We start from the raw sequence: 26,066 nt of genomic DNA, 5'->3' as shown, positions 1-26,066 counted from the left end.
CTTAAAAACTGGGAACTGAAAGACACACAAAACATTGTGCTTTCACATGCATCCTGGATTCATCATCTTCTAGTAAAATGAAACCAGTTCTTCTGTCCTTGGGAAGTACTTATTTTGTTGGTCAAACTGTCCACAGAAAATTTGCATTATAAGTCCATTACAAGTTGGAACCACGTTTGAACCACCATTATGGGGCTTCTGACATATGGAATATCTTCTGCATCTCAGGTCAGATGGGGATACCCACATGGGATTAAATAGGGAAGCAAAAAGCGTGAGACTTGGTCTTTTGAACACAGGTTTTGCCCTGACTCAGATGGAAAATAAGAAAAAAATTATCTTAGCTCAGAGTCTGGGATTCAGTTCTGTAGATCATCATGTTATTCTGCTAGTGGAAGCCAAGTGTATTATTAGTCAGCCCCATATCATTTATATTACCATTTTGCAAGAGAAACATTCCGTTATTCAGTCCTGATGCAGTCAGTTCTCTAGGTCTTCTGTAAGACAGGCCCAATTTTTATTCTGCAATACATGACCTTATAACAGTCTAGTCCAGCATCTAGAGGTGAACACACACCTTATCATTACAGCCTGGTTGCCCAGATATGACACACACAGTACATTGAGCGTCTTTTCCTCATAGACTTCTCTTTTCCTTTCCAAAGACTTTCTATAAAAACGTGGGTCTTAATAAATACTATATGGTGCAGACTAATAGACCTTTTGCCTTTCAATGCATGGTCTCACAGAGTGAGATACAAGCAAGTAGAAATTCATTTCAGATGTGACTGTCAAGGAACTCATGCAGGCCACTTCTGAGAAGCCAAATTAATAAATAGGTTTAAAAGCCATTTCTGAGGAACTTCTAAGAAATTGTACCTCAGAAGTTCAGATAGCATCAATAGAAATAGATACATGAAACGTCTCTGGACAGCTGAAATGCTGACTGAACTTCAGCAGACAGAACTCCAGATACCTCTTGTGCATATCTGGTAAATTCTTAAAGCTTGGAACTGTAACGTTTTTCTGTCATTCCTGATATATTTTACAGATATAAGTGAGATAATTATGGTGGAATTTCTTAATTTTCTTTATGTCTTTCTGTGACTTTTTGTAATCACACGGGATCATTGAAATTGTCGTAATCAGAAGAGGCTTTCCCAGTGCCTTCATTGAAAGTTGGCAGAACCCACGGGCTTCAACTAAAGCTGTCTATCAGCCATGGTAGATAATGATGCAAAAATCTACCAGCAATGTTTTTTCCTAATTTCAGTCAGCAAAACAATTGATTTAAGTCCTCAAACATGAGGTGTTATGCATTCTGGAAATATGACATTCTTGCCCAATTTAAAGTCATATTATGTTGTTGGCTTTTTTGTAGGTCATAATAAATTTCATAGCTTTAGAACATGTTTTGCTTCAAATTCTGGGTTCAATTTTAGTTAATATGCATTAAGGAGAAAATAACTATCAGCTAAGTGGACTTGTTTATTTATTAATTCATATGAACTGCCATGTGATCTATCGAATCTTTTCTAAACAAAACTGGCTTCTACTCTCTCCTGCTGTGGAATATTTCTTTTCTTCTACTTGTTTTATTTTTGCCCTTCTTTGGGTTTTTGTATTTCTACTTTATTCGGTGATGTGCTGACAGTATTTTAGCTGGGACTCTAGCAGATTTTTTCCTCTATAGCTCATCATACATCTCTTTACCACAGCGTTAGAAATGGGAAAGCAAAGAATAGTGAGGGATTGGGCAATTTGTTCATTTATTTTCCTGTGCAAGCAAAAAAAATGTTGTCTCAAGCAAAATCAAAGTGGAAAGGTGATACCATTCTCCAAAGGAATGAACACTCAATACTTTCCTTAGGTAGTGAGGGATAAATTTAGCATGCAGTTAATACTGCAGAGTGCAGGCTGGGAATATCTTTGCAGAGAAGAGTCAGGGATGTCCTCTGCCCACACCATGGAGCATCACAAACTCTTGCTGTAATCCAGTGCATTCCAAAGACAAAACCCAAGCCTTTCAGAAGTACTTTATGAGGCCCTGGATGAGTCATCCCTGGTTGGGTTGGTTTGGCAGTATCCAGAGAGGGAATGAATTCCAGCAACAACATGGAAATCACATTGACTTCTCCTTGGTTTGGTGGGAGAATTTTAAGCAGTGGTTCACACTGCTTCTCTCAGCTACTGTTGGTCTGCGTTTTGGTGGGGATGGCAAAACCTAAAATAGTATTGCATGGTTATTGATTATATGACTCAACATGAGCTCAATCCTATGCAATGCATGGAGCTGGCCTGAACTACTGATTGATAGAGTAGCATCAACAATATTTCTCAGTCTTTCTCAGGAAGAAATGTCCATTATGTGCTTTTTCACTAAACAAAAAAATCAAAATCTACATTACCCATTAATTATGAGGAGTATTTGTAATGCAATGCCCATTGTTTATGTACTGCTAGTCATCTCTGCCCATGATATTGCCTCTGTTTCCTGGTGGTCTGATCTAAGCTTTCTAAGCCAAAGCAACCTGAAGAAGTACGTGAAACTTTGCACCAACATTTCTGGTTAAGTGAGGCAAATGAGAACTCAGACTGTGTTTGCAATAAATTGGCTAGTTTGAGTTTGAGCTATCATACCCTTCCTTTCAGCAGGGCCTGTTAGCATGGCTGCAGCACTACTCTTATACCAGATCTCATAGCTTTTGGGTTAGAGCTGATCTGCAGAGACAGAAGTCACAAGAAAAAGAAATAATGTAGTGAATTTGGGAATATTACAAACCGTTTCCTTTCTTCTGGAACTAAAGAGGGATTATTAAAGTTGGTTGAGGTATCTGGATCTCAGCTTCAAGCATCCATCATTTTAGGAAAGGAGGCATGGGGAAAGACAGCTAAAGATATTAGTTTCATGCAAATAAACCAAATTGAATGTTCCTTTCTTTTTTGGAGGTCTCTGCATTGTGTTTGAGAAATTTGATGAATTCTGCTTTACTACACCCAATTTAATGATAGCAGCAGCAGAAAGAATGACTACATTGACTGCATTTTGATTTATTAGAGATTATTTCCTGATCTATTAATTTCCTCTTTCTCAACTACATCTTTTTAACTGTCTCAAAAGGGCAGGGAAAAGTACAAATCTGACACTTAGAAGTAACACCATTCAGCGTATTTTTAAGGAAGGAGAGCACATGTGAAGTAGCTTTTATTTGAGGAAGCAGTAACCATTTAAGAGTTCTTTCAAGGAGTCAGATTGACTTTTAGCATAATCACAAAAAGATTCCAGCAGTATATCACTTTTAATAGCTGCAGCTATTTCTGTCCTTTTCCTAAAGTGCCATGCAGTCACATTTACTTGGCTGGTTCCATCTCTTTACCAGTCTGTCAAGTTTTTTTGTGGGATATGGGACTTGTGTTTTCTATTTTAATTTCAAGAAAAGCTGTCCATGCTTGGAAAATATTGGTGGATTGGGTACAGAAATCAGCCACTCAGCCACACCACAAAATGTTTCATTCTCCCCTAGCTTTTTTGTAGTGGCTTCTATACACTGCCATTAAGTTATGTGTTTGACCACTCTTCATTGCTTATCCTGGTGTGGTCTTTCCCTTTTCAACTAAATGGATAGAGTCAGAAATGCATATCTTAGAATTAGATGCTGTGAGGTAAGTGAAGGCTTGTATTTAGTGGCTGATATTGGCCAGAGTTGACTTTTTTTTTCCTGATTTGGTTCCTTTGTTGTTGTCTGCTCTTTCAAAATCAACATAAATTCCTTCAGATGTGCATTTTGCTCCAGCAGCTTGCCTTCTAAAGGTGCTGAGCACCCAGATCCATGAGACTTGTGTGCAGAGCAGGCTGAGGTAACAGCATGAATGATTAATATCCTCCTTTTCCTCTTGTCCTTGAGTTTCCTTCTCTGTCTAAGCCAGACCAGAGCTCAGTCCCTCCAGAACTTTAGAAGAAAAGAAATACTACAACCAGTTTAATTCTCAAGAAAGTATGGCTGGAATACTTAAATAATAAAGAAAAATTTCTCTGACAATTATATTGGTGTTTCTCCACAAAGGATTTCTCACTTTGCTGCTGCTATCTAAGTTTCAAAAAAGGATCCTGTTCTTCAGAGCCATAGAAGAAATTACATACCCTAAACTCCCTCCAAGCTTCCCAGAATTTCCTAAGTAAAATCAGTCTCAGTGTCTAGTAAGAGAGGGCATCTGTGGTCAGTCTTTAAATACTGCAAATCTCAGAGAAGACACATGGCTCTGAGCTGACCGCAGATTTAAAACAAAACAAAACCTTCATTTGAAAGAGAAAGTTGTTTCCAACCTGAATTATCCTGTGACCCTATGATCGTAAACATGAGTCAGATTCTACCCATTTTCATAGTAGTTCTTTGGCAAGTGGACCTCTGAATGTTAGTGAATGCCTATGAAGATGCTGAGGCAGCTGCCACAGTGGGAATGCTCCAGTACCTACCCAGGGACCTAAATTTGTTGCAGAATTTTTGTTACATATACCAGAATGTTGTAAAACTGACTGAAGCAGGGCTTCTTCAGAGATAAAGGGGTTGTTTTGTCTTCATTTCTGTTTCATTTCCTGCTACGTACTGTTTGTAGGATAATCTCTGTGCAGCTGTGTAGACCTCTGCTGTGCCTGTTCTCTAGGACACACTGTTGCTATGACATTTGCGACTATGTGCTCATTTGCATGCTGTAGTAATTCATGCAGATGCACAGGTGCACTATTTTGAGTTAAAATTTGGGGGAACTTGTAACTATGCCGCAGGGGGAAGAGAATGGTTGAAATTGTTTCACAAGCTATGGCTTGTGACAGGGCATACTCATGCTGTTCTTTTTTTAGCATTTTTTTTCCTCTGTTCTGTTGTGTTTGTCCAGACTGGAACATAGAAACACAGAGCACAGTTTGTGCTGTGAGGATTTCGGTAAACAAGAGCCCATGTCTTGCCTCTTAGGTCTTTGCTTAAGGTTCTTCCTCCCATTCCCAGCTGATAACAGCTGCTTCTTCTGCTCCTCGTACTGGAGCCTATGCCACTCCTAGCCTTTAGTGATTAAAAATAGCGATCATTTGGCCTAAAATTAGTGCTCTAATACTTGTGGAGGGATTGTGTGTGAGTCAGTAGAAGATACACCCAAACACCCAACGACTGGATGTACTATTTGGGAAAAGTTTTCCAATGTCTTAGGCAAGAGGAGAGACCTGCATCCATCAGATTTGTACAGAGAGCCAAAGACAACCAAATATACAAGAGGCAGAGGCTCCTGTTTCCCAGATAGTACTAAAATTTAAGGCATCAATGAGGGAGGACAGAAAAGGCACTGAAAATGTGAAAATGTATATTCTGTCTTAGCTGCCACAGTGTCTTAACCTGTCCTGAGAGCACCAGTACGAAATGCCCCAAGTCCTGCTTTACTGCTGTTAATGCAGAATTTGCTAGCATCTGCAGTTCAAGAAAAGAAACTACATGTTCCACACAGCTTTTTAGTCCTATAACCTCTGAAAAACTGACCTTATTTCCACACAAAATCAAGTCATGGTATTTTTTCATAGCAAAAGTAAGAGAGGTAACCTTCTTTCAGGCAAGGCTGGAGAGAAAACTAAGCATCGTTATGCAGACTAAAAGGATGTTAGTTGGATTCACAGTTGCATGCCTTCCCTTGGGTTTAGCTGTATCTTTCCCAATGCTTAGCAAAGCTTTTTCTGTGATGACTTGGATCTATCGCTATCTTGTGTAGAACCTTGAAGAGCAACACACCCATCAAAGCCAATGTGTGCATTATAACAGCATAATTGTATGCCGTAGCCAATCAGCCTGTAAAATGACTGTAAAATGTAGGTGGGTGCAGTTTCCCTATTAGTAATTAACATTCTGAATTACTTGAGGACTGTGTTTGTAAAAACAAAGTCTGCTAGCAATATAATGCTCTGTTGCTTAGAGCAATGCTTAACATCGATCATCTTCCTCATTTGAAACTGAGATTTCAATTATGAATCAAAGAATTAGGAAGTGACGAATTTGCTTGTCTTTCTTACATGGAAAATTTTAGGTGGCTCCTGGTTGAAAGCTTTTTTTGGAGGGGGTAGATTATTATATGCTTAAATGATATGCTGTCACCACTAGCAATAGCAATGTGCTTTTTGTAGGTATTGAAATACTGATTTGTAATGAAACTGTACTTAATGAGGCTGTTTCTCTTCTTAAAGTTCATGTAGTCTTCCTTTCAGACCAAATATAAAGAATGCATTGGCCACTCGATATGGCAGGCGTTCTTTTTTATTTTGAAGTGTCTTTGTTTTCACTAATAACTTGCGTTGTACCTTTCTGCATTGCTGGCACCTAATAAGCAATACACAAATAATGCATTTTGCAGAAAACCCAACCTTTGAATTTGTGGCGTTAGACATGCAGTGTTTTTAAACTTTAGCTAGCTAAGAAAAAAAATATCTCAGTCAAAAACTGTATTTCATAAGAGAAAATTATAGTGATATTGATGGTTTGCCAAAACCTCAAGCAGTGACAAAATCCACAGTGTCCTGAAAGAGATGCCTTTGCAAAACCATTCCTTTGCAGATGGCTTAGATTATTGATACATGTAAGCACATGACATTATTCGTTCGACTCAGAATTTTTAATAACTGTGTTGATAAAAGACGCTGATTTGTCACACTATCCCAAAATTGCAGAGAAAAAAAAAAGCACCAAATCCTGCAATTGTTCCTGAGCATGTTCAATAGTTTACTAGCTGTTGATTTGGTTGCATTTCAACATGACCTAGTGTAAAATATTTTCAGAGAAAGAGAGGAAGGAAAGGAAAAAATAATATCACTTTCCTCTGCTGATGTGAACATTGGGTTTTATAGTTTTTCTTGTATATCTGAAACTCCCACTGCTAAAGAGTTTTGGGTGAACAAGAAATGCGGCATCAGATGTGAAATCAATAAGTCACTGGGATTCTTCCAGAGAATTTTTTTCCATAAAGGATAAAAACCACCATGCAATTCCCTAGCTGCACTGCAAATGATGGATAAACAGCTACAGGCATAACTTTTCTGTTTGGGTTATGTAACTGTTCTCAGAGCAAGCTACTTGCAGTGGAGAGTGCATTTGGCCCAAATTTGAGAAAATTATTTCACCTTATGATTTTCATCTCTGTGGGAGCTCTATGTGAGGAGTGAAGCCTCTTTCTGTGTTACCTGGCACAAAATGTGAAACAGTTACTCTTCTGAAGTGCTGTAAAAGGCCCCAGAAACCAAGAAATCCATCAGTACACTCCAGGATACAACTGTCCTCTGCTTTAGGTTAACATAAAGCAGAGGACATGCTTTAGGTTGTCCTCTACCCCCATGGCTGGATGACTGACAAGCACTTCCCTGAAAAGAACTTCTGTATATGGGCAACATTGATGTAATGATGATTTATGCTCCCTGCTTCCTGCAGAGGGAAAGCAGAGGCACGTGCTGACTGGCTGAGGTACTGATATTATCCTTGGAAGATGTTTCCCGTGGGGCAGAGAGAAAGAAAAAGTGCAATTATTTTAGCATGAGATGACAAGCAAATGTCCTATGTGCAAGAAGCAATATGCTTTTAAAAACTTGTCATATTGGAGGGATCAGAGTGTTTTCATTATCTCTACAATAAAATGTGCCAGGGTGCATTAGGGTCTATGAGTAATTCATTTTGATTGCTCTTATAACAAAATTTAGTATTTTTGTAGCAAAGATAAATACCAATTCTGCTGCAGTTCCATGTTGTACTGAACCACCAGTCATTTCACGGGGAGAACATACTTAACATTTGCTACCCCATGTTTACATCTGTAAATAAGTAGACTAAGCCCAATTTGGACTGAGTTAACAACGTATGGGAGTTGTGCAGAACTGCTGTTTGCCATGAGTTGTCTGAAGTAAATCCATTCTTCCTGCCAGGAGAGTGATGCATTTATAAAACATCCCATCACTGGTGGGAGTGGATCATAGAATCATAGAATGGTTTGAGTTGGAACGCAACTTAAAGATCATCCAGTTCCAACCCCATGCCACCTTCCACTAGACCCAAGTTACTCAAAACCCCGTTCAGCCTGGCCTTGAACACTTCCAGGCATGGGGCATCCATCTGAGCACCTTGTGCCAGTGCCTCACCAGTGCCTCACCAATTTACCTCATAGTAAAAATTTCTTCCTAATGTTTGATCTAAATCTCCCCTCTTTCAGCTTAAATCCATTCCCCCTTGTCCTATCAATACATATCTTTGTAAAAAGTCCTTCTCCAGCTTTGCTGTAGGCACCCTTTAGGTATTGGAAGGCTGCTCTAAGGTCTCCCTGGAGCCTTCTCTTCTCCAGGCTGAACATGCCCAACTCTCTCAGTTTGTCTTCATAGGGGAGGCTCTCTAGCCCTCTTATCATCTTTGTGGCCCTCCTCCTGGACTCGCATGAGCAGGTCCGTGGATGACCTGGGCAAACTGTTTTTTGAGAATGATGCTACTCCAGAGGTCAGCAAATGTAAGCTGGAATAACTATGCTGATTTATTTTAACTAAGGCTTTAACCCTGGGACTAGAAAACCACTTGTCTCATTCCTTCCTTCTCCACCAGAATACTCATGAAAAAAAGTAGCAGAAGCCAAACAGCAGAACCTTGCAGTTGAGGAAAGCAGGATGTGCAATTTCAAGAAACTAAGGTTTGTTTGGAGAAAGGGGAATAAAAGATTGGGTCTGTAATGGGAAGTAGTCATCTAGTCCTGCATGACTTTAGCTGCTCCCTAATGCTCTATGGGTGCAGAGCCAGGCTACTCATAGCAGAATTTGTACAGTAATTTTCGATAGGAGACAGGCAGTGCAAAGGCAAGTCATGTTCCCGCCCTCATTCGTAAATACAGACTTGCCTGTGGTATATTCTGCATTTACACTAGAAAGCTGTTTTTGCCTCTCAGTCTCTCAATCCTCATATCTATGTGCAATGTTTAATTAATTTTCAATTATTTCCAATTATATAGTGACACTACTTATAAGCGATACATCAGTGAAAGTGATGGATTTGGGCAAATATAATAGACTGTCAGTCTTCACTAGAAGCTACAATTAAATCAAAAAGATAAGAAAAGATTACTGTAATTATTATGACAGTGAACTGGTACAAGTTTGCCCAAGTGACACAAGACTACAGAGTACAAAAAGCCAATTGCTTAGAAACAAGTAAAATCAGATATACTGTCATCCCTTTGCTCCTTAGCCTTAATCTGGGGGACCAAGTGACCTATCGCCAGGATCAGGCAGAACTCCATTTAGCCAAAGACTTGTAGGCTCTTTGTTAAGTAGAGTAGTCCAGTAAGTAGAGATTCCTTAATTTCTGAGCTCCCCAGGGAAAGAGAGACTTGGACATCCTACAGCAAGTCCAGCAAAGGACATCTAAGATAATTTAGGGACCAGAGAGCTGGGAATACGCAGCCTGAAGAAGGCTCAAGGGTGTCTTATCAGTGTGTATAAATATCTGATGGGAAAGAAAAGAGGAAGGAGGTATGCTCTTCTCAGTGACATCCAGGGCTAGGACAAGAGACACTGGACACTGGGCACAAACTGAAATACAGGAAGTTGCGTTTAAACATAAGAAAAAAACTCTTTTACTGTGAGGGTGACTGACTACTGGCACAGGTTGCCCAGAGAGATCATGGGGTCTCCATTCATGGAGATACTCAAAACTCAAACCACACATAGTCAACAGCAATCTGTTCCACCTGACCCTGCTCTGAACCAGGGGTTGGACTAGACAACCTCTAGGTGTGCCTTCCAACCTTGGCTGTTCAGTGAGCCTGTCTCTGACTTTTATACTCTTTTTCTCTTCCCTGTCTCTGAGGTTGTGCAGAAGTCAGGTGGACCATGACTGTCTAATTCTACAGAGGCTTCCCAGGACCAGCTGAACGTCAGGGTTTCTTTCCTCCTCCCTGAAAAGAGGTCACTGGCTCTCAGAAGTCCTGAATAAAGAAATTGCCTGTTGAGGAAAAGTACTTAACCAATTTGCTTGGCTGTGAGCAGGCTTTTGAGTCTCTGAAGTCATGGGAATTAACTACAGTTAAGCAAATGAACTTCTGAGAAAAGATGGACTTGAGCATATAGATAAGTTCTTTCCTCAGCTGGGGCTTTAAAGTGTTCTTGGTCTGATTTGTTCAAACTGATGACCATGCCTGAGTTCTCATGGCCCATGCCTTTATTGGGGGGGGGATTGGACTGAGTACTACACTTGAGATTTATCTGCAACTCCCTTATAAGCAACTGTGACTGTTATGCCCAGTTTCACAGGCTGAGCTGTAAATAATTGTTCTTGCAGCATCTGTACTGACTTCTAATTCGTCTGTGGCTTCACATAGTTTGATTGATCAAATGCGTGGTTTGGAGAACTGCTGCCATAGAAACCACCAAGCTACCACTGCAGCTCAAGAACAACTTGTGTTTCTATTCCTGTTCTCCAAGTCTGGAATTTGCTATCTCTGTGTGCTCTGTAAAGTCTAACTCTGATATTTCCAGAACTTGCCATTAAGTGATCTTAGTTGTGCTTTCTCTTTGAGGAGACCAGGGCACCAAAATGCCAGGGAAGCCTAGCCCATACCTCCCTCTCTGGGGTATTTCTTCTGCTTTTGCATAGTGTTAGATAGGAGTCACCCTGGATAGGGACTCTTGAGCTGCTGATGCCAGGTCATGGTTCCAGCAGAAAGCAGACTCTGCCTGGAGAAGAGATGTGCAGCAACAAGAAACTGAAGTCCTTAGCCCAATGGCTGGCGCACTTTATGAGCATGTGGCCCAGCTCCAAGACTAGGTCTGTGGTTTATATTAGATAATATCAAAGAATAGGCAGAAGTAACTCAGGAAAAGTGACCAGAACTCCTGGACTTGTCCCTCTCAGCCAGGTTCCCCAAGCATTTGCTAGATAGGAGTGGTTTCACCTTCATAGTTGCTTTTGCCTGGAGTTGCCTAACACAACGCTAAGAGAAGGCTTTGATTTGTGCGATGTTTTGAGTATGTGCTTCTCAAGAGCTGTATTTCATTTTGCAGTGCTTAAAATATTACCCCTCAAAAAAAAAAAAAAAAACCAACAAAAAAAACAACAAAAAAAAAAAAAAAAAAAACAACAAAAAACCAACCCAAAACTGTAGGAATGCAAAGAGATACAATGATGAATATACTGACCAAAGCAGGCTGAACTGAGCTCTTTCTCTTTTTTTTCTACTATAGATTCTATAATCTTGTTATCTCTACTCTGCTATTTGCATGCATTGATAATAATGCATGGAATGCAAACAGTGCTTTGAGGCTATGCAAATGGAGATGGCTTTTGGAAACTCATCCTATATTCAATTTTAAAACAAAACAAAGCAAAAACAACAAAAACAAAAACAAACAAAAAAAGCAAAACAGAAGAGGGGTGATAATTTCAGTTCGATCCTTCTTAGTGTTGAAAGAAAAACTGTATAAATTCCCCACAGCAAACAGTGTGCAAGCTGAAAATAGAAGACTCGCATCTTGCCCTGAATTAGCAATGAAATTCTGTTGGGGATTGTCACTGAATCTGAGATTTGGCTGCTGGCAGACCAAAACTGTTAATCCATTCACTTATGTTCCAATGATTTTGAGCTAGATTTACAGATGTGGTTAGGTCCCTAAAGATGAAGAGAAAGGCAGGCAGTGGGATTTGCCAGTGCACTTTGCAGCACCTAAGTACCTTTGTTTACCCAACTCGCTGGTGCATAGATAGCTATGCATACATAGGCAGCTTTTGGTCTTGAGTGCTTCTTAAAACAGGACTGCAGGTAAATGTATGCAGAATGTTAAGGAGGTTTCATCACTAGAAAACTATTCAGGCTACAATTCACCAAATGTAACTTCTAAAATCTCTTGGAATTTCCCTCCATATGAAAACTGTTAATTTTACTTTACAGAACCTAAAGTGTCAGCAGATACAGCTTCTTTTTTTGTCATGTCTCATGTAGGGAAGACTGATTTCTAAAGGATTTCTCATAGTTGATAGGGACATCCTGCCACCAGCCCTGTATTTTCAGAAAGCAACTGAATACTCTTCAGTTTAAGAACTGCTTCTTACCATATGGCAGTTCTGACCACTCCACCAAGTAAATTTTTCATGTAATATTATTCCGTCCAATTCAAGCCTTCATTGGACTGAGATGCCCTTGAAAGAAATTGGTTACAACCCATCACAACAATGCAGTCTTTGTCGCACAGAACTTGAAGCTATGGTTATTTGTGGTGGCAGGCAGCAACACCATCACCCATGTGCTGAACTGGCTGTGTGTATAGCAGCTCTGGTTCAGAAGCCATTGGCTAATACTGTGCTGAAACTAGTGAGCCCTGCTGCATGCAAGCAGAGTGCCAGAATGCCAGGCTGAGGCTGACACCTACCATCTGCTCCAAATTCTGGCCAGCCTGTGGTATGAGCAGGGATAGCAGAAGGTCTCCGCGCTCCTCCTGCAGACACACACCCCAAGGCTCTTGGTCTGCAAGGATGGTGCAGATCTGTCACTTTAGGCTTGTGAATAATTTAATCAAAACAATTAAGGATGCTCATGTTAGAGTGTCATAATCTAAACAAAACAAACAACATGCAGGCGCAAGGATTTGTCCCTGCAACTTAATAAGCAGCCAGATCCTAATCAGAGAAAACAGACAAATTTGGGTACTTAGCATGTAAGCAATTGGGCGGAAAGAAAACTTGATTTTGATGTGCTTCTGTTATGAAATTGCTCCTTATTTCTCCAGATTTTAATTCTCTCCTCATCAGTCTAACAAAGAAAGTATGATATTCAGCAAAGACTATATTGTTAGGCTTGCATGTATCTGTAGTAGTTCAGGGTTACCAGATTGATTGATTGTTGCAGTCATGGATAAAGGCAGGCAGGATTTCCCTGTATTGCATTTGAGAAGTATCGTGTTTATCTGTTTTTGCCATAGAGTAAGCAGTTTTGCTGCTTTTCTGAGTCATCACAACACCACTGAATGAATAATATTAGCAAATACACTTTCCAAAAGGGCTGAAGTACAGATTCCCTTCTGGCAAGGCGGCTTATGGACTTCTTTTGATTATTTTATTCTTGTAGTTACATGGGCTGAACCTGCAGTTACAGAGATGAAAGTAGAAAGCTTCAGCTTTCTGCCCTGATTAAAATGAAGGCATGACGCTGGGTATTGCCTTTCTGCAGACTTGGGCAGAGCTTTCTGATTCTGCTGCAATGCTCAGATGTCAGCACTGAGGTTAGATGTCAGTTACCTACCCTGTAAACTTGGCTAAGAAAGAGCTGCGTTTCCTGACATACTCTTTTCCTTCTTTTTAAGGACTCTAGTACTTTTTCAATAAAAATAAATTTAATTTGTGGCTACATTTCAGCTCCACTGGTTTGATGGTATAAGTGGAGCAATACCAGTTTTGGATTTAGAGCAGTCGTGTGGCTGAGTCTCTCTGTGCAGCTTTCATGTGGTCGGGTGAGACATGCTTAGAATCCCCAAACATTTTTGAAGATCCTAAACTGGAGACATTCACAATTCTTCCCTCCCTTTCTACCATTAATCCTTCATGTTTTAACAAGCACTGAAGTTAATACAGCCTACACTCTTTCCTGTCACACTGGGCCCCCCTCCCTCCTTTCTTTCTCTTGAATAAAGCAATCTGTTCTTTCCAGTCCATACTCTTGTAAATCAAAGGAGTAGATGTCGACACACACCATAACCAAGTATAAACTTCCTTTTTTTAATTAAACAGGATTCTGACATTTGGTTTGAAGAAGTGTTTGCTTGGTTTTATTTATTTTTCTAAACACGTGAAGGATGTCAACTGGTTTTCTTTTATTTTTAGTAGAAGATGAATTTTGTATGATACCACAATCTCTAGTGCAAAATCTTTCAGATGTTGTTTCATAGTTGAAGAGAAAGACAGTTAGGGACACAATACAGAAGTCTTGGCATTTAAAGCTTTTAGAATTAAGAGCTAACCTCTTTGGTGAAGGTTTCTGTACAGATAAATTGTGTATTGGGTACCTTTTCAAATTCAGCTGGGAAAACCAGTTGTAATTCTGTCACTATCTTCTCTGCTGTTTGCTTATTAATATTAATTATACCTAGACATTTATGTGAAACACAGATTCGTAATAGCTGATACTAAAGAAAGAAAAGCAAGCAAGACTCTTGGAAGGAACATAGTCTCTGTTTCAGGTATTTCAGTAGCCAGGGCAAAGCCACCTAGAATTGCCTCTTTCGAGGTATCCCACACCTTTTATGGTGCAAGAAGGATGTAATAGGGCACTAAACCAGACAATCTGGTGTTCAGATCTGATACACTACTTTCCACGCTGGTTCTCAGTTCTTAGTCGTTGGCCTGGCAGGGAAAAAAAGGGCTTTATTTAGTAACCCAGTTGCTGTTTTGTTTCTAGATGATGATTTTAATCCACCCTTGCAGTTGAGCTGTATCATCCATATGTGTTCTGGGACCTCATGTAAGTCTGTATAGCAATGCAAGCATGAGAAGATGGTCTCCTGATTGACTGGCCAGAAGAAGGTAGGGCAGTTCTCAGAGGGAATAAGAGTGCTTAGACTCTTTAAATGCTGTTCTTCATGAGCACGACTGAGAGTAAAAGGTTATAAGTAAACTGTATGTGTACTTTTGGCCTTTGTCTTTATTTATTTATTTTTCAGGAGGGTAGGCATAATTGGTTAGAGGTCCAGTCCCTATTCCTCAATTCCTATGGATAAACAACTAAGAGTTTGGCACCTTTTTGTGTTTCTAGCTAAGCGGCAGTAGAACAGCTTTGTCCCTCTGCTGTCAGTCCCTCTAAGCCAGTTCTCTCAAGCATGGAAAATGACCTGCCTCTTCATCTCAGCTGCAGTTAATTTTATTGCTCACTGCTGTCTCTGTTAGACTGACCTATAGTAGCATGCCACAGACTGTGGTGCTTTTTCACATATGTTAGCTCAGCTAGAAAAGCTACCCAGGAGTTTCCTGAGTGCCTGCTGCAATATAACCTGGTATTTTGGAGTTTAGAAATGCCTGTGAACTCCTCAGATCGCATCTTCCCACTGACAGAGTATTGTTTTGAGATACATCTGGTGTCAAGTGTAGGCATATGGTACCAGTATGGCAGCACTGCTTATGGAGGTGGTTTCCTGCAGAAGAGGTCTTGCTGAATGCAGTAGTCATTGCCTGTTGAAAGTCATTATTGTTTAGCACCCAGGTCTTTGTGAACTTGTTCGACTGGTGGCTGGGCAGAGTGCCATCCAAATCTGTGGACATGAGCACAGACAGCTGAGTCTCTGGGGCCTTACACGCATCAGATGTGGGTACTGAGGTCAGGCTTCTCAGTAAGGAGAATCTAAATGACTGGCTGTCCCTAGCATGTGTATCTGTGGTTGAAGGGATATGCCATCATTAATCCAAATCTGGCCTGGATTAAGCTTCTAAAATAAAAACCAGCTCTGCCAGCCACTTGAAGAGGGCTCGGGGCTTGTTTGAATCGAGTGCATCGGGGGGAGAGAGGGAGGAGAAGGAGAAGGAGGAGAAAGAGGATGAGGAGGAGGAAGAGGAGGCAGAGGCAGCTGAGCAAAGTCACCACCTCACCACCCCTGTAGCTCATCTCTCCATATGGGCTGAGATGACCAAAATGAGGGGCCGGTGTGTGCTGCATTCATCCCTCCGACTGCAGGCGTCTCCATGGGGTGGGCAACACTTCCGTTTCTGAGGCCGTGACAAGAGCACAGCCATTTCATGCTTTGTTTCTTCATTATGTTTTCAGCACGGTTCTTGTAACAGCTGGGAGCAGAAGCTTTAGCATTCAGGGAGAGGGACTGCCCATTTTCCACACAAAAGGTCTCAGGTTTGCCAGCCTGGGCCTGGCTCTCTCTTTTGCCTGGCCAGTGTTCCCACCTGGAGCTGCTTTGGGCTCGCTCCTTAGCTCCTCATCTCTGCAGACGCACAGGGGATGAGGCAGCAGCACTGGCATGGTGGTACCCAACAGGAGCAGAAAATCTGGTGGAAGATCACAAAGCCAGGAGTACCAGAAATACTTCAGTAGGGTTGTTGAGAAACCTAAAGGGAGGCAGAGGCAGAGAAAGCTAAATCCAGTTGGCTGTGTTTGCACAGAGGGAGAAAACATCAGAGCATTAAGTTAAAGTGAATAATGAAGTGATTCACCACACAGCACAATTCAGAGAAGTGAAGGTGACCGAACACTTGGGTTTGCCTGTCTCTTGTGGGTCCTGACAGCTTGCAGACACAGATGCTCTGTGGCACCCATAAAAGATAACACCTGGAACCTTGTATTCTAAATACTGCTTTTATGCTGTGGATTGTCTTCTGAAATAATCCCTCTCTCATCTCTATGCATGCTTGCCATATACTATGAATCTCGCTGCTTCTGTTCTCTGTGACGCGTAACTATGCACCTGCAGCATATAAAATGTACCTAACTGAAAAACTGGGAAGCTTTGCCATCATTATTGGATAGTGCCATGAGATTTCCCTAGAAAGGTGTGGTAGAAGTGCAAAGAGGGAATACGCTGTTATTTTAAAACCTGACCATGTGCTCGTTCCTCCCCCTTTGAAGTCAGTGGCAAAACTCTGTTTTAGAGAAGCAAGACTGCTTGAATCGGCAAACAAGAGGCAGCCTGAAGGCAGAAGAGGCTTACAGAGAATGGTTTCTGCTGCTCTCCTTGAGCAGAGAGCTGTTCAGACAGACTGGAGACCTGTCCGCCACTCTCTCCCATTAAGGCTAAGAAGTGAATGCTTTTAAAGTTGTTAAATGAATGGGCTGGATCTTACAGCCCTTACTCATCTGAGTACTGCCATTAACTTTAAGAAAATAATCACTATATTAAGTGCTCTGGAGTGGAGTCCTTAAATTGTTAAAATCTAATATTTGACAGAAGTTTTTTCTCAGTAGAAAAATAATATTGACATAATTAAAAGGATGTGAACATTTCACCAGTTGAAGAACACAAGTTGCTTTGGAGCAATACGTAAAACTAGAAGCAGCGCAGAGGACTTAAGTCCGTGTCACGTCTGTAGGTTATTTTTGAACTTTATGAAAAACACGCTTTAGCAGTTTATATCCTGACCATTCAACTGTGTTCTGGCATTCTGAATTCAAAAACATGCTAACCATGAAAACACAACATTTAAAAATACACTGTCCACTTGGCTGCTTTGCCCTGCTTCAGAGTCACTCAAGTTTGTTTCGGACAAACTGAGAACTTTGTTGTGGATTGACTGTTTGAACTGGGGTTTCTTAAAATACATGTGGAGCCTTGTAGCTGCTGCAGGGTGTACACAGTGGTGGAGCTGTACTGTTTTAAAATCATCTGTCTATTTCACTTCATGTAAGAATATCTGTCAGCTTAGTTATAAGGAATGAGAGGGGATGATTAAAACAACTCATGAAGCCATTAAACAAAGAGATAAAACATAGAACATGTGCTGTAGGATCGTTTTAATTATAATGTATGGGGGAATCTGTGGAAACTGGATGGCAGCTGCATTGTAGCTGAGTTTTAAGCTCCTCTTAGCAGCACCAAAGTCCTGTTACTCAAAAGCGGGATTTCTTATCTGTAAAGCTTTGGAAATGGTGTTTGGAAGCTACCTTTTGTTGCTATGACTGACCATAGTGTAATTATTATGCTCAAGCACTTAGATAGATATGGACTAAGATGGGCAATTATGTATATTAATCATCTAGTCATCAGCAAAAACTTTAGCCAAGAAGGGAAGGGATCAAAGATGTCAAGTGAACAGCCATGAGGATCCAGAGAGAATGGGGAAAAATAAAGGTAACGGCTGCTTATTTCATTGCCTTGGTGATCTTAGTAAAAAAACCCAGTATTGAATGTACTGCTGTGTGCTATGTCTGCTGAGCTAACTTAGCATGTAATCTGGCTTTAACCAATAATTGCAGGCAGCCACATGAATTCCATAAAAACTCTTTAAGCTTCACATTTTGCTTTATTCTCATTAACCTAGTTATAGACATCGAGAGTTAGCGTAATTAATTCAAGCCCTATCAGAAAGGGTTTATAAATCTCTGGTGTGAAAGTTCAAACCAGTCTCTAGCCACTAGAAATCAGGATGAGGAGCAGGAGCAGTAAGGAAAGATAACTAACACATCTACCCACATCAAGGATTTTAAAACTCGATCCAGTCCTGCCAGAGACAGGGTTGTCAGCTAGGTGGACACTGGGTCTAGTTCAGCTTGGCAACTCTAATGTTTCCAATTCAACAAAGTTTACTTAAATGTCTGCAATGCTTTTTATGCACCTGAAATATGGTAATTTAGTTAATCCTTTGTCATTGAGTATAATGGGTTCACACATAGGAACGTCACAACTTCAAAGTACCCAGTCATTAAACTGTAACAAAGGTTCGTTACAAAAATTCATTTGAAACAGCCAAAAAAATGAATTTTTAAGAATGCAACCACTAAAAGTGGATTTAACTTTCTGACTGTAATTGCTGTTTAAGTCTTGCTCTGTGGCTTATGAGCATCAGTAAAACTGCCCATGAAAAAATGACATTTGCTTCTGTTTGCAAACAGTCTTTATTACTATGTGAATTCTCAGGAAATTATATGAATGCTGTAACTTTTGGTTTCCAATGTGCATAAAACAAAGACATAACACCCAGGACCAATTATATAAATATGGGAAATAATTCCTTATAAAGATGATGAAGGACCCAAAGGTGTTACGGCTTGTTCTCTTGGCTGTAGCTTGTTGGCATATGGAAGTTCTGGGGACTGTTCCCTTGAGGACTTCATATGTTGTATGTTATGTTAAAGAGACTGGAAGGTGGTAGTTGGAATAGATATCCATCTCTGTGCTGGCTTGTGGGACAAACTTCTTCTCAGTGAGGGTGACGGAACACTGGAACAGGCTGCCCAGGGGGGTTGTGGAGTCTCCTTCTCTGGAGACATTCAAAACCCGCCTGGACACATTCCTGTGTAACCTTATCTAGGTGTTCCTGCTCTGGCAGGGGGATTGGACTAGATGATCTTTTGAGGTCCCTTCCAATCTCTAACATACTGTGATACTGTGATACTGTGATACAACAGCAATAGGGGAAGAGCGCTCCCTGATGGGAAATCATGGGCCAGGATGCCAGACTCTGGTGGGCTGGCATCTGGTTACTTGAAGTTCTCAGTTTGGGAAATGATATTAAGCAGTGTCCCATCACTGTCACGGAGAGGTTATCTCAGGTTTTTAGGATCATGCTAAGACTCACCCTGTGGTGCGTATCTTCCTTAGGACCAATGGAACTACACATTATAGTGTCAAAATTAGCTCTTTGCATGTGTCCTGTTGGCTTTAGCAGAATTTCTGGTGTGCAAGGAATATGAATAGAGCTCATACAGTGATTTCTAAAATACAAAATGATAATTACAATATGCTTCCTTAAGGAAAGAACTGAAGGTGTTTGACCATGTAACCCTTCTCCTCTACCTGTTTTACTCCAGTCCTCCGTGATGTCTGTCTGTTTTGCCCGCTTTCACCCAAATCTGGTTGTTGGTGGAACATACTCTGGCCAAATTGTCTTGTGGGATAATCGCAGTCACAGGCGCACTCCAGTTCAGAGAACTCCCTTATCTGCTGCTGCTCACACGGTAAGGATAAAAATCACCTCTTCCTTTTTTTTAGAGGAAACAGTCAGCAGGAAAGTGAAGCTGTCTAGTGTGTCTACAATGTGTGTGGCAACATCAGTGTTGTCATTGAAGGGAAAGAAATAGGTAAGAGAGATGTACAACCACCTCCTGTAAGTGCTTAACCATCACACTTCATATGGTCAGGTCAGGAGATTATGCTCCTTTCCAAGAAGGAAAGCAGGATCAATTACAAAACTTGAGTAAGGCACCTTTGTGCCAGCACAGTGGCACTGCAACTCTTGCTCTTTATTGCCTGTCAGGTCAATATAGGGACTGTGTGTCTGTCAGTCCAGCATGGCAGGCAATTTGAATCACTTAATGTTGTCTTTTCCACAAGTTTCTCTTTTGAATCAGATTAGGCACCTGCAGTGGTCTCAGTGGAGTCCTGTAAATAGACACTGGTACCCTTGAAAAGAGTGGGGCAGTTTGCTTCTGTTTTCCAATACAGCAATACATACATGTCTGTCATGGTTTCCTAATCCAGACAGGGCCATAAGGCAGAGCTTGCACAATGAGGGGGAGCTTATTTCAATTAAATGATGTGGAAGAGCATTTTGCTGTTACACACTAATACTTGCAGATATAGTGATGGTGGCACAGGGCTCTGGTGATGTCTGGGAGATATACAGGCAGATCAGCAACACAAAATGACTGAGAAAGAAGAGAGTTTCTCTGTCCCACAAAGACGATGTCTGTGGTAGATGACGTTCTCACATTGCAAAGTACTCATATTGTGCTGGCGGAAGAAACAAGCCTGAATTGCCTGCTAAAGTGTCTTCACTCTGCTATGGCACTGACCTCCAGTCCATCCTGCACTAAGATGTTAGGCATTCTTGCGCTCTCCCAGAGTCTGGGCTCCAGCAGCCTGTTCATAAGAGCTGGAAGGCGTACTCATGGGATGATAAACACATCCCATGTTGGGAGTGGGCTTGAGACCATTCTTGAGTGGGAAGCAGAAAAGAAAATACAAGCTAAACAGAACAGAAAAATGTAATAGTATGATATAAGAATGCAGAGAAATGCAGATTTCCTGAAACATAAGAAACTGAACTTCACAAAGCACTCTGAGAGATAAGGTAATAATCTTGTTATAGCAGAGAGAAGGATCAGATTGTGATAGGTCTTTCACACCTCCAGCTTTTACAATTCTACGATTCTTCTCTTTGGAATTAGCAGATCAAGGTTCAGCTTTTAGTTGGCTGTGACAACACAGTCCTTGAAGTTAAAAGACAGCCCTAGAAGCCATGCCATGTGAATTAATGCAAAAGGTTCGGCATGGGGCCAGTATTATGATAGCAAGTGTCTTTATATTAAAAAAAGACAGGTGTGCACAGACATGCTTAGCGAGCCAGGCAGTACAAATATTGTTCCCTAAATTTCCACTATCATGAATGTTGATGTAATAATCTAATGATCTGTGCCATGGGTTGCAACTTCAATATTGCTTTTCATTTCCCTAATGTTTTTGCTCATTTTGTCACCAGTAATGTTGTTCAATCTGCATGAAAAGAAACAGTCTCTCTTGGAAGTGCAATTTAGAGATGTAGCAGACCAGAAAACTGGTGGCAAGAAGCTGACTATCACTGAAAATTGAACAACTGGGACTCAAAATCTAGTGGAAAAGAAAAGATTAATGGGAAGTAATCTGTTTACAATCACAAAATGTTTAAGACAAAATTGTCCCTCCTGGAATTATATATTAAACTAGTTTTATTATTGCAATAGAACAATATGTGATGTTTTGCTTTTAACAAATGTAAATAAATGACTTTCAGTTGTGGATGGGCACTTTATGTGCTGTCATGGATTGGTATAAATAAGTGTTTACACAGTCTAACATGAGGAAGCATGATGTTTTTAAGGAGTGATCAGATTTTACAATAACAGAGTGCTTTATGTTCATATATAAGGATCACATAAAATGTAAATGAAGTCTTGGTTGCAAAAGGCTGGCTTGAATCCTCACTGCCAAGAAAAAAAGAAAAAAGGATTAAACTAAGAGAACTCTACTGTAACAGTGTTACTGTATGTACTGTTACATATGTGAATAGCCATTTTTTAGTCAAATGAAAAGTCAGTTTTTAATTTGAACTTATGCCAGATGTGAAAAAAGGACTTTTCTCTGTTCTTTCTCTCATTTAGCTTATTTGAAACAGAGTTATCACTGACTTAAATTTTCCTGAAGTTTAGTGTCACTGATTACCGCTTGGATTCACCAGGGAAGAGAATTCTACCCGCAGCTTACTCACTAATTTCCTTTCACACCCACCACACATCTGCACTTGGGACAACAGGAAATTTTAATTAAGACAAAATCCTTTTGCATGATGATTTAATTTCCAAAATAAATAAAAGCAAGTTGGCAGCAACCCTTTGAAAGGAAGTAGCCTGTTTAGACTACGTACAGTTGGTTGTCTTTTTCATCCATTTTCCTTACGTCTTTTCATTTATGTAGTGAGTTTTATTGTGCATGAAATTGATGGCTGGTAGTCCTGATTAAAGCCAGACATGGCACACTGAGGTGCTGCTGGAAAGACATGACTTGCTTTCTCCCTCAAGCCTAAATATTCTAGATACTCCACTGCTTGCTTTAGCTTCCTCCCACCCACTCTGTCCCTGTCTGCGTGGACTTCTGAAGGTCAAACACCCATGAAAGGGGGTTTAACACCCGTAAGGCCTATGCTTATTTCACACATCAGTATGTGCTAGTCATGTTTAGCACTGGGCTCATTAGCTTACCATCAAGCATCAAGAAGGTCCATCATAGAAGGGTAACAGTGTGAGGGACAGATTGGGCATGTGAGGGACAGATTTGGGCATCCTTTTGATGATCTGGGGAAAATGAGGTGCCTGACAAGCTTGGGAGAAAGAGAAAAATCAGCATCAGAATGGACCTTGTGACTTGCTGGTGTGTGCAGGTGGCCTCTGAGCACAAGGTACCATTTCAGCAGCAATTGCCGAGTCCATCTTTGGTGTGGGTGCACACACACACACTGTGCTTTCAGATGCTGCCCTTTTTGCACTCAGGGAGGGGACATTTAATGGGTTTTCTCAGGTATCAAACTTCAGAGATTCCCAGTGTTCTGAAGATTTCTGGCTTTCCCTACTGACTGGGTAGGTGACCTGCAGCTGGATCTTAAAGTTGTCTGAAATAAGTGGTAGTTCAGCCATTCCTTTCAGTAGGAGCAAATGCTAGGTTTCTAACTCTACACAGAGTTGGCTTAGAAGCTCTATAGGGATCTTTTGTTAAGTTGGTCCTAATTTTCTTTAACTACTGAAAGTATTAGTGAAAAGTATGTTTTCTTCCTGGAGATGCAGGTCTTCTGTTCATCAGCAAAAGAGGCAGATAAATACAGTACTTCTTTGCTTGACTTGTGTGTATGTCCTACCCTTAATTCAGCAGGATCACTTGTACTGGACAAAAGAAAATAAATCTTATTGTTCAGCCTGACTGACTTTTCACTCTGGAGATTGCTGAACTTGAACCATCCTTCATATGTCACCATCAGACACCAGATGACACTTTAGGCTACAAATATTACCAGGTTCCTTGGAAAAGGAATAGGCCAAGTTTCGTATTGCATTCAAAGTGAAATTCAGCCTCCATGGAATGACTACTGTATGGTGAACCAGGTGTAACACCCTAAATTTAGTCACTGCACATTTATGATGACAGATTTAAAAAGATATATTGGCCAGTCCTGGAAAATGTTGATGGACTTGTTCATGTTTTTCAAGTGGAGTACATTTGCAAATGTTAAGCATGCAAGCCAAATTCTGGAAAAGTTCAAGTTTTATGCAGCTGTTTTCTTGAATAAAGTTTTCATTTTCATTCCATTTGGACCATTTGCCTCTTTTTGCCAGTTATTTTCAGTGTCAAAAGCCATCAGTAGAGTGATACATGTCCCCGTGGGTGAAATCTCATGCACATAATTCAGTATTTTCACAGCATTACTCAGCTGGGTCGTTTTATTATGAGGAAAATGAAACTTTGAAAACATTTCCACCTTCATAACGTACCTCTTAAATTTAAATCTAAAAAAAAACCCACAATAAAAAACAATTCCTATCTGGCAAAAGCTGACTCCTGTATTTTCCAGCCATTATGTGACTACTTAATCATTTTTTAAAACAACATATGACACTCGTAATCTGTTCATAACGATGTGAGAATGGCTGTCTGATTTCCAGCATTAATGTGTTTTCAGCATCCCGTGTATTGTGTGAATGTAGTTGGAACACAGAATGCGCACAATCTCATTACCGTCTCTACAGATGGCAAAATGTGCTCCTGGAGCCTGGACATGCTCTCAACTCCACAGGTGGGTTTGTTTTTACATATACAGGGGAAAAAAGCACCCTCAGTAGAGCAGGATACCTGCTTAATGGAACCTAAAAGCCAAAACCTCACGTCCTATACAAACTAAAACCAATGGATGCACTTGAAAGAGTACAGCTTGCTTCCAGCAGTCTCTGCTAAGAGCCAAAACCCATTTCCTTTACCACAAGTCATGTAATTATTGTAATACGTTAATACATAGGTCAGTTTCAAGTGAAAATGAAATAATCCATTTTAAATCATGGTAATTACAGAAGTCGCCTGTGGTATAAATTGTACTTACTCTACAGCATTGTTTAACAAATACAGACTAGATTGCACTGTTGCTGAACACACCCTAGGCACTATGGGTTTCCAAGGCACACAGAAAGCTTACTTTGCTGCCTGCCTTCAGTAGCCAAAGGAACAAACAATGTAAATCAAAAGTTTTCGAACTGATTTCCCCCCTCTGGAATGTTTGCTGCCATTGTCTTCCCACACACACACCCCACCAATCCCCACTTTGTATCAGAAATGAAAGGAAATCCAGGAAAATTGTCCAAACCACTAGTGATTATAATAATGAAAACTAAACAAAGAATTTGATGCTGAAAAAGGCCAATTGAAAGCATCTTTTAAGTGTTTTCTTCTTGAGTAGTACATTTTCTATTCCAACACATCAGTCATTTTTTTATATGTAATTTCTTAGAAAAAGAAAACCCATATCATTTTTACTAAGCATCCTGGGATTTGATCTTGTTTCAAAATGCTGCATAGAAACTCCTCTTCATGATTCCATTAATCATCCATTAATCATGCATTAATGTGCAATTACTATTGAATTATTTACTTTTCAGTGTTCACAAAAGAGGTGGGACTCCTCTATCCCAAGCTTTGCTATCTAGAAGCTAGGTCCGTGTCAAGTCTAAGCTAGTAATTTTAGCTCCCTTTACGGGTAATGTAGAGAGACTGGGCACTTCTGGAGGATGACTCTCCCAGCCCAGTGTGAAATACCATTTCAGATACCCACCCTAGGGTACAGAACTGTCAAATCTTAGGATGGAAGGGGCTTTTGGAAGTCATCCCATCTATTTTCATGTTCAAATTGCAGCCAACTTCACAGTTAGACTGTGTTCATCTGAGGCAACAATATGGAAAAAAATGATCTTCTGGAATAGAAGTGAAGGCATCTAAAAAGCCCCAGACATCTATGTTTAGGCAACTGAATCCCTTCCCCAGTTTCTCAGTTAAAAATCAAGAAGATAAATCCCACATTTATGTATTCATTACTGAAATACTAAATTCCGAAGCAGAGACTTGTGAACATCTCAGTTCCAGTACTTCATCACTCAGATGGAATTTCCCTGCTCCAAACTGGCTTTCAACAAGGATGGGAAGACACCCCACATTATGCTGAAGTTTGGCGCGTGGATCATGGTGATGAAGGCACAGGATTTGACGTCAAGCCATAGCTTTAAATTGGGAGGGGTAGAGTGTTGCTGATGTGTGTCAGTCTGAAACTTTCCAAAGACACTGATCCAGAGCACTCATGTGCAGCCATACAGCCATGGTGTAGGCGCTGGGAGGAGAGAGTCCACCACAGTATCTGGCTGTGTCTCCACAGAAACACTAAATGATGATCTCACCCCAGAAGTTTTTCACAGAAATATATGGTCCACAGGTGCCCTGCCAATGCATTTACCAGATCTAGTTCTGCTTCTTTTTAGTAGAACCAAATGTATTTCAAAGAAAAGTATAAACCAAGCAGAAGTATTTCTCTATGGATGTGCAGTCCTCTCCTCTCACAGGGATGCCCGCTTTCCTAAGCTACAGCAAAAAGACCTTCTGAGAAAAACGCTACAGGTTTTGGCCCTAGAGACCAGCAGCTTTTAAACATAGAAAACATATCCACCTAAACAGCTAAACATGCAAATTGCTAAATGATTCAGCCCCTTTGTGGATTCTTGGGTTACAGCATTTAGGCTGAAGAACCAAAAAGTCGTGCAAAATCTGCTCAAAGCATACGCATCTTGCAGTGGCCACAGTCTGTTCATGCTGG

The 26,066-nt window shown here is 40.6% G+C and overlaps 1 protein-coding gene across 1 annotated transcript in view; it reads left to right on the top strand.

Annotated features, from left to right (window-relative positions):
* The window catches only part of DYNC1I1 (dynein cytoplasmic 1 intermediate chain 1), a gene marked incomplete at both ends in the record, with an annotated part of 175,990 nt that overhangs the window by 106,350 nt on the left and 43,574 nt on the right, over positions 1 to 26,066 (top strand). The window contains 2 exons of the mRNA XM_080609610.1: positions 19,504 to 19,650; positions 23,898 to 24,011. Of these exons, the coding sequence (XP_080465736.1) occupies positions 19,504 to 19,650; positions 23,898 to 24,011 (261 nt within the window). The remainder of the gene's footprint in view (positions 1 to 19,503; positions 19,651 to 23,897; positions 24,012 to 26,066) is intronic.

The sequence above is a fragment of the Psittacula echo genome, assembly GCF_963264785.1.
Source record: "Psittacula echo genome assembly, chromosome: 2".
Classification (NCBI taxonomy): domain Eukaryota; kingdom Metazoa; phylum Chordata; class Aves; order Psittaciformes; family Psittacidae; genus Psittacula; species Psittacula echo.
This window is presented reverse-complemented; position numbering and strand designations above follow the sequence as displayed.